The 13,251-nt window shown below is 37.7% G+C and overlaps 1 protein-coding gene across 1 annotated transcript; it reads right to left on the reverse strand.

Moving 5' to 3' along the window:
* Nucleotides 1-4,567: 4,567 nt before the first annotated feature.
* LOC115728855 (solute carrier family 25 member 44-like) lies at nt 4,568-8,244 on the reverse strand. The gene is made up of 6 exons (XM_030659263.2): nt 7,789-8,244; nt 6,503-6,884; nt 5,653-5,849; nt 5,428-5,566; nt 5,118-5,277; nt 4,568-4,836 (listed from the first exon to the last, which is right to left on the reverse strand). The coding sequence occupies exons 1-6, from the start codon at nt 7,857-7,859 to the stop codon at nt 4,811-4,813; spliced, it is 975 nt and encodes a 324-aa protein (XP_030515123.1). The 5' UTR covers nt 7,860-8,244; the 3' UTR covers nt 4,568-4,810.
* Between the last annotated feature and the right edge of the window lie 5,007 nt (nt 8,245-13,251).

Below are 13,251 nucleotides of genomic sequence, written 5' to 3' on the forward strand. Positions count from 1 at the left end.
TGGATTGGTGAAGTGATTTTGATTTCAAAAAATAAAAATTAAAAAAAAAATAATCTGACCCAACCTAGCCTGAAGAGTTGGGGCACATGTAATTCGGGCTCTGGCCGGGTCTGGCGGGGTCGAGCTCGGTATTGTTAAGTTTCGGGCCCGGCCCGACCCGGCCCATTGACACCCCTAATTCACCGTCTCTCTCTGCATCCATTACAACCGTTATCATCGATACAATCTTCGTTTGTTTTCGTTCTTGATCCGATGTTGCTCAAGGCTTCTCAGGTTTTTTCTCTCTTGAACGGGGACAACCACGCTCTGTTCTCCCTCCTTTTCTCGCCCTGTTCGACGACACCCTCGACGGTTCGCTTCTTGCGTGGAAGGAATGAGCAGTTTCCGCTGGTCCGTGCGTCGAAAGGAGCAAGCAATCGGCAATCTAACGGCGTGGTGTTCGAGCCCTTTGAAGAGGTCAAGAAAGAGCTCGCCCTTGCACCCGCTCCTCCACATCTCTCGCTAGCTCGCCAAAAGTACTCTGACCAGTGCAGATCAAGTAAATGTTTCGAGTTCATGGATGAACATTCCTTCGGCCTGTAAATCATAGAACTGAATCACTAAATTTTATCTACGTGATGTGCGACAATGTAACGGTGCATAATCTTCGTGCAATACGACGTCCAGATGAATTTACTGGATATGCTGTAAAAGTTGAAGAAGAATTATCTTTTTACTAGGTTAGCGAACTTCAACAAGCTTTAGGCTACACATTACATTGTACATGGATTCTCCATGCACATACCTCGAGCTCAAGTGGAAGGCTATGCATGGAGCAAAAAGAAGAAAATGGAAAGATAGTACGAGTACGCGCAAAATATTATCTTTCTACCAAGTACCAATGCTTGGGAAGGTGGTCCGTGGTTGTCCGAGACAATAATCTTACTGACAGTAACTTATTAATTCTTTCATTATTTATTTTGCCTTTTTTATTTGATGTGAAGTTTTTAACCATGTAAGATATATACATGTATAGCTTTTTTTTTTTTTTTTTTGGGGATTGGTCGGAGACTAGCTTAAAGTAGGTTAAATGAATTGCATAGATTTTCCTAGAATATTAGTGTGTTTTGATAATATAGGTTAAAATGGGTCGGGTAGGGATATGGGTGAAGTGCGGGTCGAATCGGGTATGAGTCATTATATACGGGTCAAAATGGGTTAAATAGATCAATATGGGTCGAACCATATTCGATCCGATCCAAACTCGACCCACTTGTTTGACACTTATACTTAATATTCATGATTTCATTTATTTAGCTTCATCCGAATTTTTTGTATATGTGGAAGTCAAAATAAGAGGGTGCTTATTTTGGAGTGGACTCCCTACTTGCATGTTTTCAACCGTTCCGCATTTAGCTACCTAACATTTACAATGGGCAAGATAACTGGTATATCAACGGTAGGTCTTTTCCGATCCTCTCGTATGAAGGAAAGGTCCTATTCTAACGCCCACAACAAAACATTATGTAATAACATGCACCATTTCAATTAAAATTTTAAATCGTGTAAGAGATGAGTCAATAAAGTTATGTATAGCTATGAGATGTTCGGAATTTTCAAAACTCCGGGGAATGCAGAAGAGAAATGCTACAGTAGAGCTCGTATGAGAGTTTTTTTTCTTCTTTTGGCTGCCTTAAGTATGGAAAAATATTGTTGAGATGTTAATTTATGTTAGATAACACAGTTAATACCACACAAAAAAAAAAACTAAAACTGGTATACAGTGACAAATTTACCCCAAACTAATTTTTTACTATCAAAAATCACAAATTGGTACACTTACGATAAATTTACTCTCTGTTAGTTTTCGTTAAATTTTAACATCAAATTATTGAGTTGAATGACACGTTACGGTTGAAGGGTGACCAATTCATGGTTTTACTTTTCGTATAGAATTTTTCGTGATATTTGTCCAGTTTAACGACAACTAATTGAGAACAAATTTGTCATAAGTATACTAATTTGAGGTTTTTGGTGGTCAAAAAATAATTTTGGGATTTTTAATGGTCAAAAAGTTAGTTTTGAGTAAATTTGTCACAAGTGTACCAGTTTGATATATTTCGTGGTATTAAGCATAGATAATATTATGCTATTTTTGAAGTTATTTTAGTGCTATTTACTTTTTCACCTTTCTTTATTTTATTTTGACACTTATAAGGCAAGACACCTTTTTATTTAACCCAAAGTATATGAAAATATTTAAGCTAGGAAAATAAATGACTTATAAAATTGGGTTAATATGACGAATAACCCCAAATTTGTACACATATGATAAATTTACTTCAAATTAAATTTTTGAGCATAAAAAGCATCAAACTAGTACATTTGTGATAAATTCACGTCAAACTAATTTTTTTACCACAAAAAACCTCAAATCGATACACTTATGATATGTTTATCACAAACTAACTTTTTGGCCACAAAAATCCCAAATTGGTACATATGTAACAAATTTACTCTTCATTAATTTCTTTTAAAAAGGTTAATGCTATGAACAACTCCAAATCACTACACTTGCAACAAACGAAAAATAAAAACCACAAACTAGCATACTCATTAACTACCATGTGTCATCTAACTTGGTAATTGAAGATAAAATTTAATGAAAATTAACAGAGAGAAAATATTTCACGGGTGTACCAATTTGGATTTTTTTATGGTCAAAAGATAAGTTTGGGATAAATATTTCAATACCAATTTGGATTTTTGATGATCAAAAAGTAAGTTTAGAATAAATTTATCACAAGTGTACAAATTTGGGGTTTTTTATGGCAAAAAAAATTAATTTCGGATAAATTTATCGCAGATGTACCTATTTGAGGTTTTTCATGGTACCAATCCTAGATAATATTATGCTATTTTTCATATTTTTTGTGCTATTTATTTTTTCACCTTCCTTTATTTTGTTTTGACACTTGCAAGGCAAGTCACCCTTTTGTTTAACCCAAAGTCTTCAAAAAAATTTAAACTATGCAAAAAAAAAAAAATAGAATTATAACATTGGATTAATATTACGAAAAGCCTCAAAGTAAAACATCTGTGATAAATTTTTAAAAAAATAACCACAAACTAATTTTTTGACCCTCAAAAATCCTAAATTGGTACATCTATGATAAATTTATCCTCCGTTAGTTTCTGTTAAAAGGGTTAATATTACAAAAAAGAATCTAGATAATTTTCGGGTTTAAGCGGATCATCGGAAAATATTGTCATTTTTAACTTTCTAAAAAATATTTTCCAGAAACATATCATTTTTTGTGAAATAAAGGAAACCTAAATTTTGCTGTTGAAATATATTTATGGATAGTGGAGATTTCCCTATTAGAGAATACTTTTAGAGATATTCTTAAATATTAGGGATATTATTTACTATTTCGTGATTTTCTATTTCCTTGTTAGAATAGATTATTTCCTTTCCTATGCATATTGTTAGGGTATAAATATCATTCTATAATAAAGTGTAATGACAAGCCAATTGAGTACATCTTTATTGATTCCCTCTCTCTTGAAATCCTAAAATTACTTTACATTGTATCAGAACCCAAATTACCAACAAATCTGAACCCAAAAGCCACACGAGAGATATACGAATTGTTGTTGCTCCGACCCATGGCCCAACATATAAGGGGGAGAATGTTGGGGTTGTCATACATTGGTTGTGAAATAAGGCTGGTGATCGATTTATAAGTGTGAGGGAAATCTTTAACCTTTGAACTAGCTTTTGAGATGAGAAAGGTCTAAAATCACCTAACTTTGGTATCAAAGCTACCAAGAGAGAAAGAACCAAATTAAGCCCTAGCCTTTTCTTCCTTTATGCCGTTTTTAGTTGTCTCATCTTCAACAAAAATCTCTATTTTGTCAACACTCAACAACACTACCATGTTATTCGTTGTGGTACTTTCTTTAAAATGCGAGCATCATCGATGAGCGAAACCGCTGTCGAATATCCAGGTAGCTGTGAGTGTCGAAGTCAAGCACACCTTCATTAAGCAGCTAAAGTTGAGTGCCATGGGGGCATCAATTCAAGTTGGGTTTCCATACGATTCTATCAAGGTTGTATGAGAAAGACATGTCAACTTTCTTATTATGTGTTTCTTTAGCACTTGTCAAATCATGATTATGTGTTTCTTCAGCACTCATCAAATCCAGTGACGATGTGGATTACATTTAATTTATCGTGTAATGTTTGGCTTACATAATTATCCTTATCTAGAATCCAGTTTGATGTATCCATATTTCTTGTTTAGTGTAAGGTCTGGCTTACTTGGCACATAGTCACTTTGGATGAAAGTTACACTTATCAGATGCAAGCTGAATGCTCCAGCTTGAAGAGGAAGTGTTGAAGTATATTTATGGATGTTTGAGATTTCCCTATTAAAAAATATTCTTAGATATATTCTTAAATATTAGGGATATCATTTAATGTTACGTGATTTCCTATTTTCTTGTTAGAATAAATTATTTCCTCTCCTATGCATATTGTTCAGATATAAGTATCCTTCTCTAATAAAGTGTAATAATAAACCAATTGAGTGAAGATATAGTCTTATTGATTCCCTCTCTTGAAATCCTAGAATTGTTTTACATTTGCGAATCCTACGACATTGAAGCATGACGACATGGTACTATATAAATCTAAGATGTATGCAAAATCTGAGAAAGGTACTGTACCTTTCAACCCAAAAAAAAAAAAAATGCAGCAGCAAAGATTCAAAGAATCATCAGCTTGAACATCTCGGCGAGACAGCTTCCAACTCTGAGTTCCGGAAAGCTAGTCTTGTTTCAACGATAATCTTTCTGCAGAGCAAAACACAGACCACTCTAAGAATCCCTTGCAAAGTTGCTATACATTGGAAATAAAGAGGCATGAGGCTAGAGTTGCAAAACTACTTTGCAGCTGTCTCCCCAATCTTTCAAATTTTCCGACTATAAAAATGGTAGATGGTGAAACAATGTGTGAAATGCAACCCCGGAGAAGAAGCAGATATTGGAAACACACGGAATAGTTCTTGATAAAACATGGAGTACGTGTAACTGCTCTTGCTCATCTTCTACAAAGAGATGGGAGGAAAACGTACTTATCAGTTCATAAGTCACGATCATGGTCGTTCCATACAGCGACATGCTCAGAAACCGTGGTCCGAACCCCCTATAAAACCCCCACCACCCGTCTTCTTCAACTAGTGTCTTTGCAGTGTTAAGCACGGACGGTCTTCCCCCACTAAAATTGTCCATGACCTTTGACACAAGAAAAGCAAATGCAGCAATAGTTGTCATAAGAGCCCGCTTAATTAACTACATACGAAACATGTCTACGGAAGGTGACTGGAACAGAACACTGTTCTCAAGAAACTGATCTCCATAGACTTTGGCGTAAAAGAGTCTAACCTGAAGTCGTGTTTTTACAGTATCTAGAGGAGTGGTAATTATCGATGAGCAAGCGCCAGCAAGCAATCCCGCAGTAGCTTGTACTGTCACCATCTCGGCATGAGATGGCTTCTCCATTTCATCTTTGTATCCCAGGCTCCTAGACCAATGAAAGCAAGATATTGAATGTTGACTCGTGCTGAAGTATAAGTCTGATCAAACTGCAACCACATTGCACAAACTCACCTCCAGATAACGTGCTGGGCTGCTCCGTAGGCGCCCCACCACAGTGCAGATGCTGGAGACTGGGTAAGAGCAGTTAATCCAAAGCCTCTATAAAGTCCACGTACTCCTTCGACTTTCATGACTTTATGAACTACATCAAACGGTCCATTGCATGATGCAGTTCCAGGAAGTCCTTGCACCATTAGCCTCTGACAGATCTGATGGTTTAATGCAAAACTATGAGACAAATTTTGAGTGGCGCATGCAAAGGACTACAAAAATATGATCAGAGAAAGGACATATTTCCAAATCAACAGGAAATTACGAACAATGCTGAAGTCCATAAGGTGAGTGAAAAATCTCAAATGGAGATTCAAGTATGTTGACCCCTCAAGATGACTCTACTTGAGCTTTTTTGGAAAATCCCCTAAGACCTAAACCCCGCATTGGGTTATTTTGGCTACTTAATTTGACCTCTTATTGGCACTGGAGAAGGGGCAGAGGTCTACCCACATTGCTACTCCACAGGAACATTGCATTAGCACTTATTGTCAGCCCAACTGAATAATGAAGGATAAAAAATAGATGGGAAGACAAAGGAAATAATAGAGCCAACAAGTTTGAGAAGTAACAATGGCCTATACAAGATCTTGGGCATCCATAACTAGAAAGATAGCCCAAGGACCACACCACGAACATTCCATATAAGGTATTCTCATCATTTGGTAGAATTACATAGCCTCTGCAGTAAGGGTCATGTAAACCAAGTCAACAAGGAGTCCATGAATCTGCATCAGGTAAACTTCATTGGACTCTGTAGATTGCCAACAAGAAAACAAGGGAGGATTGTTCCAGGAACAAAGTTACATACCACATCTAAAGGCACATAGTAGACACATGAAACTAAATTTGACAACATGCCTGCCACACCATTTGCAACGCCGACACGAGTGGCTTCGGGCATATCACAACATTCCATATATTTCAGCGTCATATCTTTTGATACTTCTAGTGACGTCAAAGCCAGAACTCTACCAGGCAATGATCCGATGGCAGATGTCCCAAAACCTCTAAATACACCTGGAATACCATCGTTTCTGAAGATATGTTTGAACACATCCATCCCACGCATTTGAGACATTCCAGAGCCAGCTACTTGCATTCTGGTCTTCACAACTGATGCAGGATGTAGTAATGCAGATTGAGCAGTGAAGAGTACAGCCCCAATTATATGAAATCTCATCTTGTCCAACCTAATTGATGCAAACAAAGGGTTGCAAATTCCCGTTTCAGTATCTAATATAAACAAGCCAATCTATACTAACAACTAGGTACTCCGTTAAATGGGTGACAAAAATGACAGAGACCCATACACTATGAATTTGCAATTACCAAGTCCAGCAAACATTGATAGGTATCACAAAAGAGGAGGTCATGCAGAATCCGCAATCCCACACTGGACACAATCAACCGATTGAATTCCTCAATCATCGATAAGAGGAATAGTAAAGGAAAGAAGTTGCTAAAATAGAGCTGCAAGTTCAAAAATGCGGTTGCACCCTTAACTCAGCTCAATTTGTCACTTGGTCAATTTGTCACATAGTTCCTTAGATTGTTAAAATCTGTTGTTACATATAGCTTTTTGAAACATCACACACCCAAATCCAGTGATCATTCCCAAGCCAGCATAAGGATGATTGAACGTCTTTCTACAGTTTATGCATTTCAAAATCTAGTAATGATTCGAAAACCAGTCTAAGAATAATTGAACTATATTACTAGAATCTATGCACTTCCTTTCACTGTGAACGCTCTACCTTCATTTTCGTGGAACCTAATACAACAATTAGCATGAACTGATTTTCCCATGAAACATAAAATCCGAAGAGAAACTTTCCAGCACGGTGCAGCGACCAAAACACAAACAACACGCTGAAGAATTTCTACCAGAATCGAAACCAAGAATCCACGAAACACGAAAAGCCGATGATTCAATACTAAAACCAGCATTAACATCATATCATGCTGAAAACCATCGACAGAAAAAGATTGCCCAAAAAGCAATTATAAAGAAACAGAGAAAAAAAAAAGCGAGGAAAGCAGTTCCAACGAGTTCAGCGACTCATTCTAACGCGAAAAGGGACAGAAAAAAACGACCTGTCCCAGTTGATGTCGGTGTCGGCGAGCGCCAACTCCGGCGGAGGGGAGGCGTCGGTCTCCACCGCCATGACGGGCCTCCTCCTCCTCCTCTGGCGGTTCTCTGTGTCCCGGAACCCAACTCTCAGAGACCCTTTCTCGCTCGTAGTGAAGGGAAGCTCTTTTCCGGAGGAGACGGCGAAAATGCGAGAAGAGCGTGCGCTTGTCCGTATGAGAAAGTTCCAGTGACGTTGGGTTTCTTCCTGTTCCTTCTCGTCCTTTATATAAACGCACGACGACTTGCGAGTTCCTCACGTGTTTTTACCCGCTTAAATAAGGAAAAGAAAGAGAGAAGAATAAAGGAAATGGGGAAGAGACGGATGAAGAAGCGAGGAAAGGAAAGGAAAAGAAGGGAATTTTGGGGGGAACCAAGAAGCCCAGATACATCGCCGCCTAGGGCAACATCGCCGACCACCTCGCTGGACAGCCGGAAGTGGATGCGAACACCTCCCTCCGGGATCGCCGCCAACATGATATTTACATGTTAGAATCGCAGTTCGTTGATTGATATTTCGTGAAATAGCTTTGCGACGAGCTAAATCGCCAACGCCATTAAAAATGGAAAAATCGAATTGGGACACTTAAAAGACTTTTTGGGTTCATTTGGCCCAGTCATATTTCTTCCTCCATCGCTTGAACCGTTATCAAGTGTGTCGAGTGCAAGTGAGTCTAATATATTCAAGTTCTTTATGTTATGTGATTCGAGGTAAACCCACGGTGCAGATACATTAGACTCAAATGCATATCTTTAAGAAGGAGAAAAGAGTTGAGTTAATCGAGGAATCAGATTCAATTGGGACAAATTCTTGGATTCCTCCGACAAATCAAGAGTTGAATTTTAACGTGAATGGTGCGTGGAAAGCTAACAAAGAGGCCATTAGCATTGTTGTAAGGCTGGCTGAGCAGATCCGTGGGTAGGCCTCCTTCGTCACTCCAATAGTGACTTGGCTTGCGATCGGATGGAGGCTCAATTGTTCAAGCGTGGACAAGACGAGGAAGATGGAACTCGCCAATGAAAGTGGAAGCTGCAATTTTTCTTCTCGCGCGCAATGCTACCCAATCTCTCGACATCCACAAAGCAATCTTTGAAAGTTATTGTAAGATGTTAATTGATGCAATTCAATGTAGGGGCCTTTGCCCTTGGTGCATTCATCTTTTCGTCTCGGACTCGTCTCCTCCTAAGCAACGATTCAAGATGGAGTTTGTAGTGGGCGAGTAGAGCCAGTAATGCAGTTGCTCATGAGCTTGCAATTTGGGCTTTTCATCATATAGGAACTACATCTTCCTTTCTTTTTAATGTTCTCCCATATAGAGTAAAAAAATAGTATTAGTAAAATCTTCTTCAATCAATCATCTTAACGTAGGCTCTTTTTCCTTCTTTAACATTTGTACTGCTTTGAAGGAATGGAAGTATTTTCTTTTATAGCAAAAAACAATGCATTAAGATCATAAAATTTATCTTCCATCTTTAATGGGCTCACACATTTATTAAGTAGATTTAACGTTAGCCGTCCAAATCAACGCTTCAACCGTGAGTACGCCAATTGAACTAAATTATCGGTCTACATTACCCACTCTTTAACCCTAAAGTGAGAAGGTAAAAATGCAATGTATTTAATTGATGTTTCGTATTAGGTCTATTTACTAGCGCCGTGACCAAAATATGAGAGATAACAAGAAATTATGCCAAACGCACCGTCATTATTGATCATACCACACCTCTTTTCGTTCGGACATTAAGTCTTTTGGGCAAGACCTCTATGTCATTTCAACACAATAATTTATTTCACTTTTTGTGGCCTGCATTAGTTAGATAAACTCATCTTTAGAAATCTTCTAAGATGGTAATCATACCATTCCTTTGAACTCATAGCACAAAACCCTCCTGCTGTCTAATTGGGTCAATCCTTTCGCACCTCTTCTAGTCCGGTGTTAATGTTGCTCTCCTTATTAGATTAAGGTTAACAGTTTCAATGATGTACATTGAGGGTTAAAAATGATTTCGCTTGCCCTGAAAATTGAAATAAATTATTGGGGGGATTAGTGTAAAAAAAAGTCGTAAACCTATTGCATTAGTGTCAATTCAGTCCTAAACCTTTTTTTTTTGTGTTAATTCAGCCTAAACCTTTTGTATTGGTGCCAATTAAGTCCTAAACCCTTTATAAGTACTAATTTAGTCCTAAACCTTCTATATTGTTGCCAATTCAGTCCTAAATCTTTTATATTTATACCAATTGAGTTAATTCGACCAATTATGATTGAAAATCGCTGACGTGGACATCAATTGTCCTACATGGCACCGCTAGCGCTAACTTTGACTTTTTTTAAATTTTTTTTAATATTTAAATAACTTTTTAAGCATTTTTTTGGTTTTTTTCAAAATTATTTTTAAAAATTATTTAAAATATTAAAAAATATCCACGTTAGCGCCAACCGTGTCACGTAGGATAATTGACGTCCATGCCAGTGATTTCCAATCAAAATTGATCGAATTGACTCATTTGGCATAAATGCAAAATTTTTAGAACTAAATCGACACTATTGTAAAAGGTTTTGGACTGAATTGGTACTAATAAAAGGTTTAAGACTTAAATAGCACAAATACAAAAGGTTTAGGACTAAATTAGCACAAAAAAAAAAAGTTTAGGATTGAATTGGCACTAATGCAATGGGTTTATGACTTTTTTTATACTTTTCCCAATTATTGGGCTGAAATGATATGCAGGTCTTGCACAAGATATTGGATGTCTGATCGAATGATCAGTAATGATGATGCGTTTGTCATGTTATTTTTATTATCTTTTATGCCAATTATTACAGACATACAAATGCAATCGACCCTTATAAAAGCTGGTAATCTCTGAGATTCGGGTTGAAATGCTCTTCATTGTTATAATCATCTGCGCTGTTTGAGCTTTCTCCGTCTCCATCTTTCATTTTTCTGAAGGCCCCGAATAAATTTTTCGATTTCCTCTTCTGATAAGAGAGAAAGTTGGTCTTGGATTTCTGGGCTTGACTTTAGCCTTTTCGGTGGCAGCTGACAAGAGCTTGATAGGATGTTACTAGCATGAGTTGGTTGGGGCCAGTTTCATTGGTGGAATTGAGGTGCATCTTGGTTCAGTCCCATGCTAAGATCTAGATGAAGGCCATTCTTTTCATAAGGGTTTTGATGGGATGGAGCATATTTCAATGTGCCTGGCCAAGGGTCCTGTGAAAGTGATCCTCCCCATGGATCATGGGATCATGAGGAGGATGATGAGACCGATGAGTCATCTTCAAATGTTGCACCATATTCAGCAAGACAGGTGTCGATGAACATTCATGAGTCTTCTTAAGCTTCATGAGAATTCCAAGGGACATTAGTGGTGAGATCAGGCTCAATTGCTGGCGGTATTACTCCATTATCCTGGCATAGGATTTTTTGCAACTCTTGACACTCGCTGTGCAGAGGATGGAATTGTCTCCCTAAATGATTCGGCTAATGAGCAATGGCATTTTGGTAGTGGGAAACTCAACAGCAACCACATAAAGATTGAACAAATACCAAAAGAACCGTTTGAGATCTTCAAGAAATACTTGCTATGGCTGGAAAGATATGGGATGCATGAAGGGAGAATTAGTATGCAAAACATTAGGTGGAAGACATAATCCTTCGTACTTACGAAAGATTTTGAAGTGATAAGCCCACGTAAGACTTGAAAGATGATTCGAAAGAGTTCCTGCCCGGATGTTGTAAGGAGCTTCTGGAGGATATGAATACGACGAATTGCTCCCTTACATCTTGGTAAACCTGAATCCGCCAGTTGCTGCTTGGATACATACATGTTGATGGAAGAATTAGCACCTTTTGGCCTAGAGAGAAAATCTGCAAGAACAATTTTCCTTCTTGCTACGTGTTTGGTTTCAAAGAAGTACTTTGAAAATCATTATGCCCATCTCAGAAGTTGGGGATGGGGAACTTGCTTTTAAAATTTATCATCTGGGAAAAGGAAGATACATCCATTTCTACTAGAAAATGATAGCCCATAAGATGGAATTCAAATTTTTTAATTCCAGAATTTGCTACCAAGATCTTTTTGGAGGTATTTCCTCTGGCGTAAATCTTCCACTTTTGTGTCTACAGATCTTACACCTTCCATTGATCTCTTCTACTAATACTTCAACCCAAAATTCATCACTAGCATCTGTTTGCAATATTTTTCTTCCTATGGAAGGGATTTGCAATGGTGGTAGAAGTTGAAGGATTTCTTTTAATCTTACAACAGCCTTAGTTTGAGCTGGAACCTAGGGAGGAGCATCTTTCTTGACCATTTGCTGTAATGGGTTCAAGAGCTTAGTGATCTTTATGACAAAATCTTTGAGATAGTTAACTATTCCCAGAAATTGTGGGACTTGTTTATGGTGAAGATCCTCATCAGGAAATTTTTGCAATTCTTTTGCGATATAGGATCCCGGATAATAATTTCCGTCGTTGAGATGCATTCCTTGGAACTCAACTCCTTTTGGGCTATAATCTTCTTTTTGTGAGACAACACGATTCAATGATCTCGTACTGGCTCGGCAAATTGGGCTTGCAATTTACAATGAGATTCTTCATCAGGGCTGTAGAGAACAATATCATTAATGTAAATTTGTGCATTAGCCAAAATGGGCTGAAAAATTTTGCACATCACCTTTTGGAATATTGAAGGAGCTATTTTCAGGTCAAAGGTAATATGGTCCACTAGAAATATGATTGGAATGGAGAATTTAGTCTTAGACCTATCTTCTAGATGGATTTCCAATTGCCAGAATCCAGCTTTAAGACCAAACTGGGAGTAGACTTTTACTTGGGATAAATTGGTAAAAAGGGAACTTCCGTGAGCCTGTGGAAACTTGTCATCTAACAAGAATTGGTTGAGAGGCTGATAATTAATGACTAGTCTCATTTTGCCTTTATTTTGCTCAGTACGTTTATTGACGTAGAAACTTAGAAAGCTTCAGAAGCAGAATCAAAGGGCTCAATTAACCCTTGGTGGAATTGTTCAAAACACTCCTTTTAAGCCAAAAAACAAAAGGTCTAGGTTCATGCCTGAATGGCTGGCATTGGTAGGATTAATGTCCTTATTCCTTTTGAACGGAAGATGAACAAAGAACTTGGGATTCTTCCATAGAGGATTTGGACATTTTTGGGTAAACTCAGAATGAGACTATGCATAGGCATTTAGAAGGGTTTGCATTATTGGGCCTAATTTTTGTACCTGGATGGCAAAGAACAGTTGGATATCCACAAATTCTCTAAATTGGCCTTTGAACCCAAGTCCATTAGGTAAAATTTCGATTTATGAAATCTGGGGTAGGATGTCCCATCCAATGATGATATCTTTATCTGGGAAGCTAGAGCCAAGAAATTTGGTGGTCATGGTACACCAGGGAAAAAACTAA

Source organism: Rhodamnia argentea, chromosome 6 (genome assembly GCF_020921035.1).
Source record: "Rhodamnia argentea isolate NSW1041297 chromosome 6, ASM2092103v1, whole genome shotgun sequence".
In the NCBI taxonomy this organism is placed as follows: Eukaryota; Viridiplantae; Streptophyta; class Magnoliopsida; order Myrtales; family Myrtaceae; genus Rhodamnia; species Rhodamnia argentea.

Coding starts and splice junctions, on each gene's coding strand:
- LOC115728855 (XM_030659263.2), bottom strand. CDS start 7,859: ATGGCGGTGGAGACCGACGCCTCCCCTCCGCCGGAGTTGGCGCTCGCC. Junction 6,885..7,788: donor ACCGACATCAACTGGGACAG/GTCGTTTTTTTC, acceptor TGCATCAATTAG/GTTGGACAAGATGAGATTTC. Junction 5,850..6,502: donor ACTATGTGCCTTTAGATGTG/GTATGTAACTTT, acceptor TTAAACCATCAG/ATCTGTCAGAGGCTAATGGT.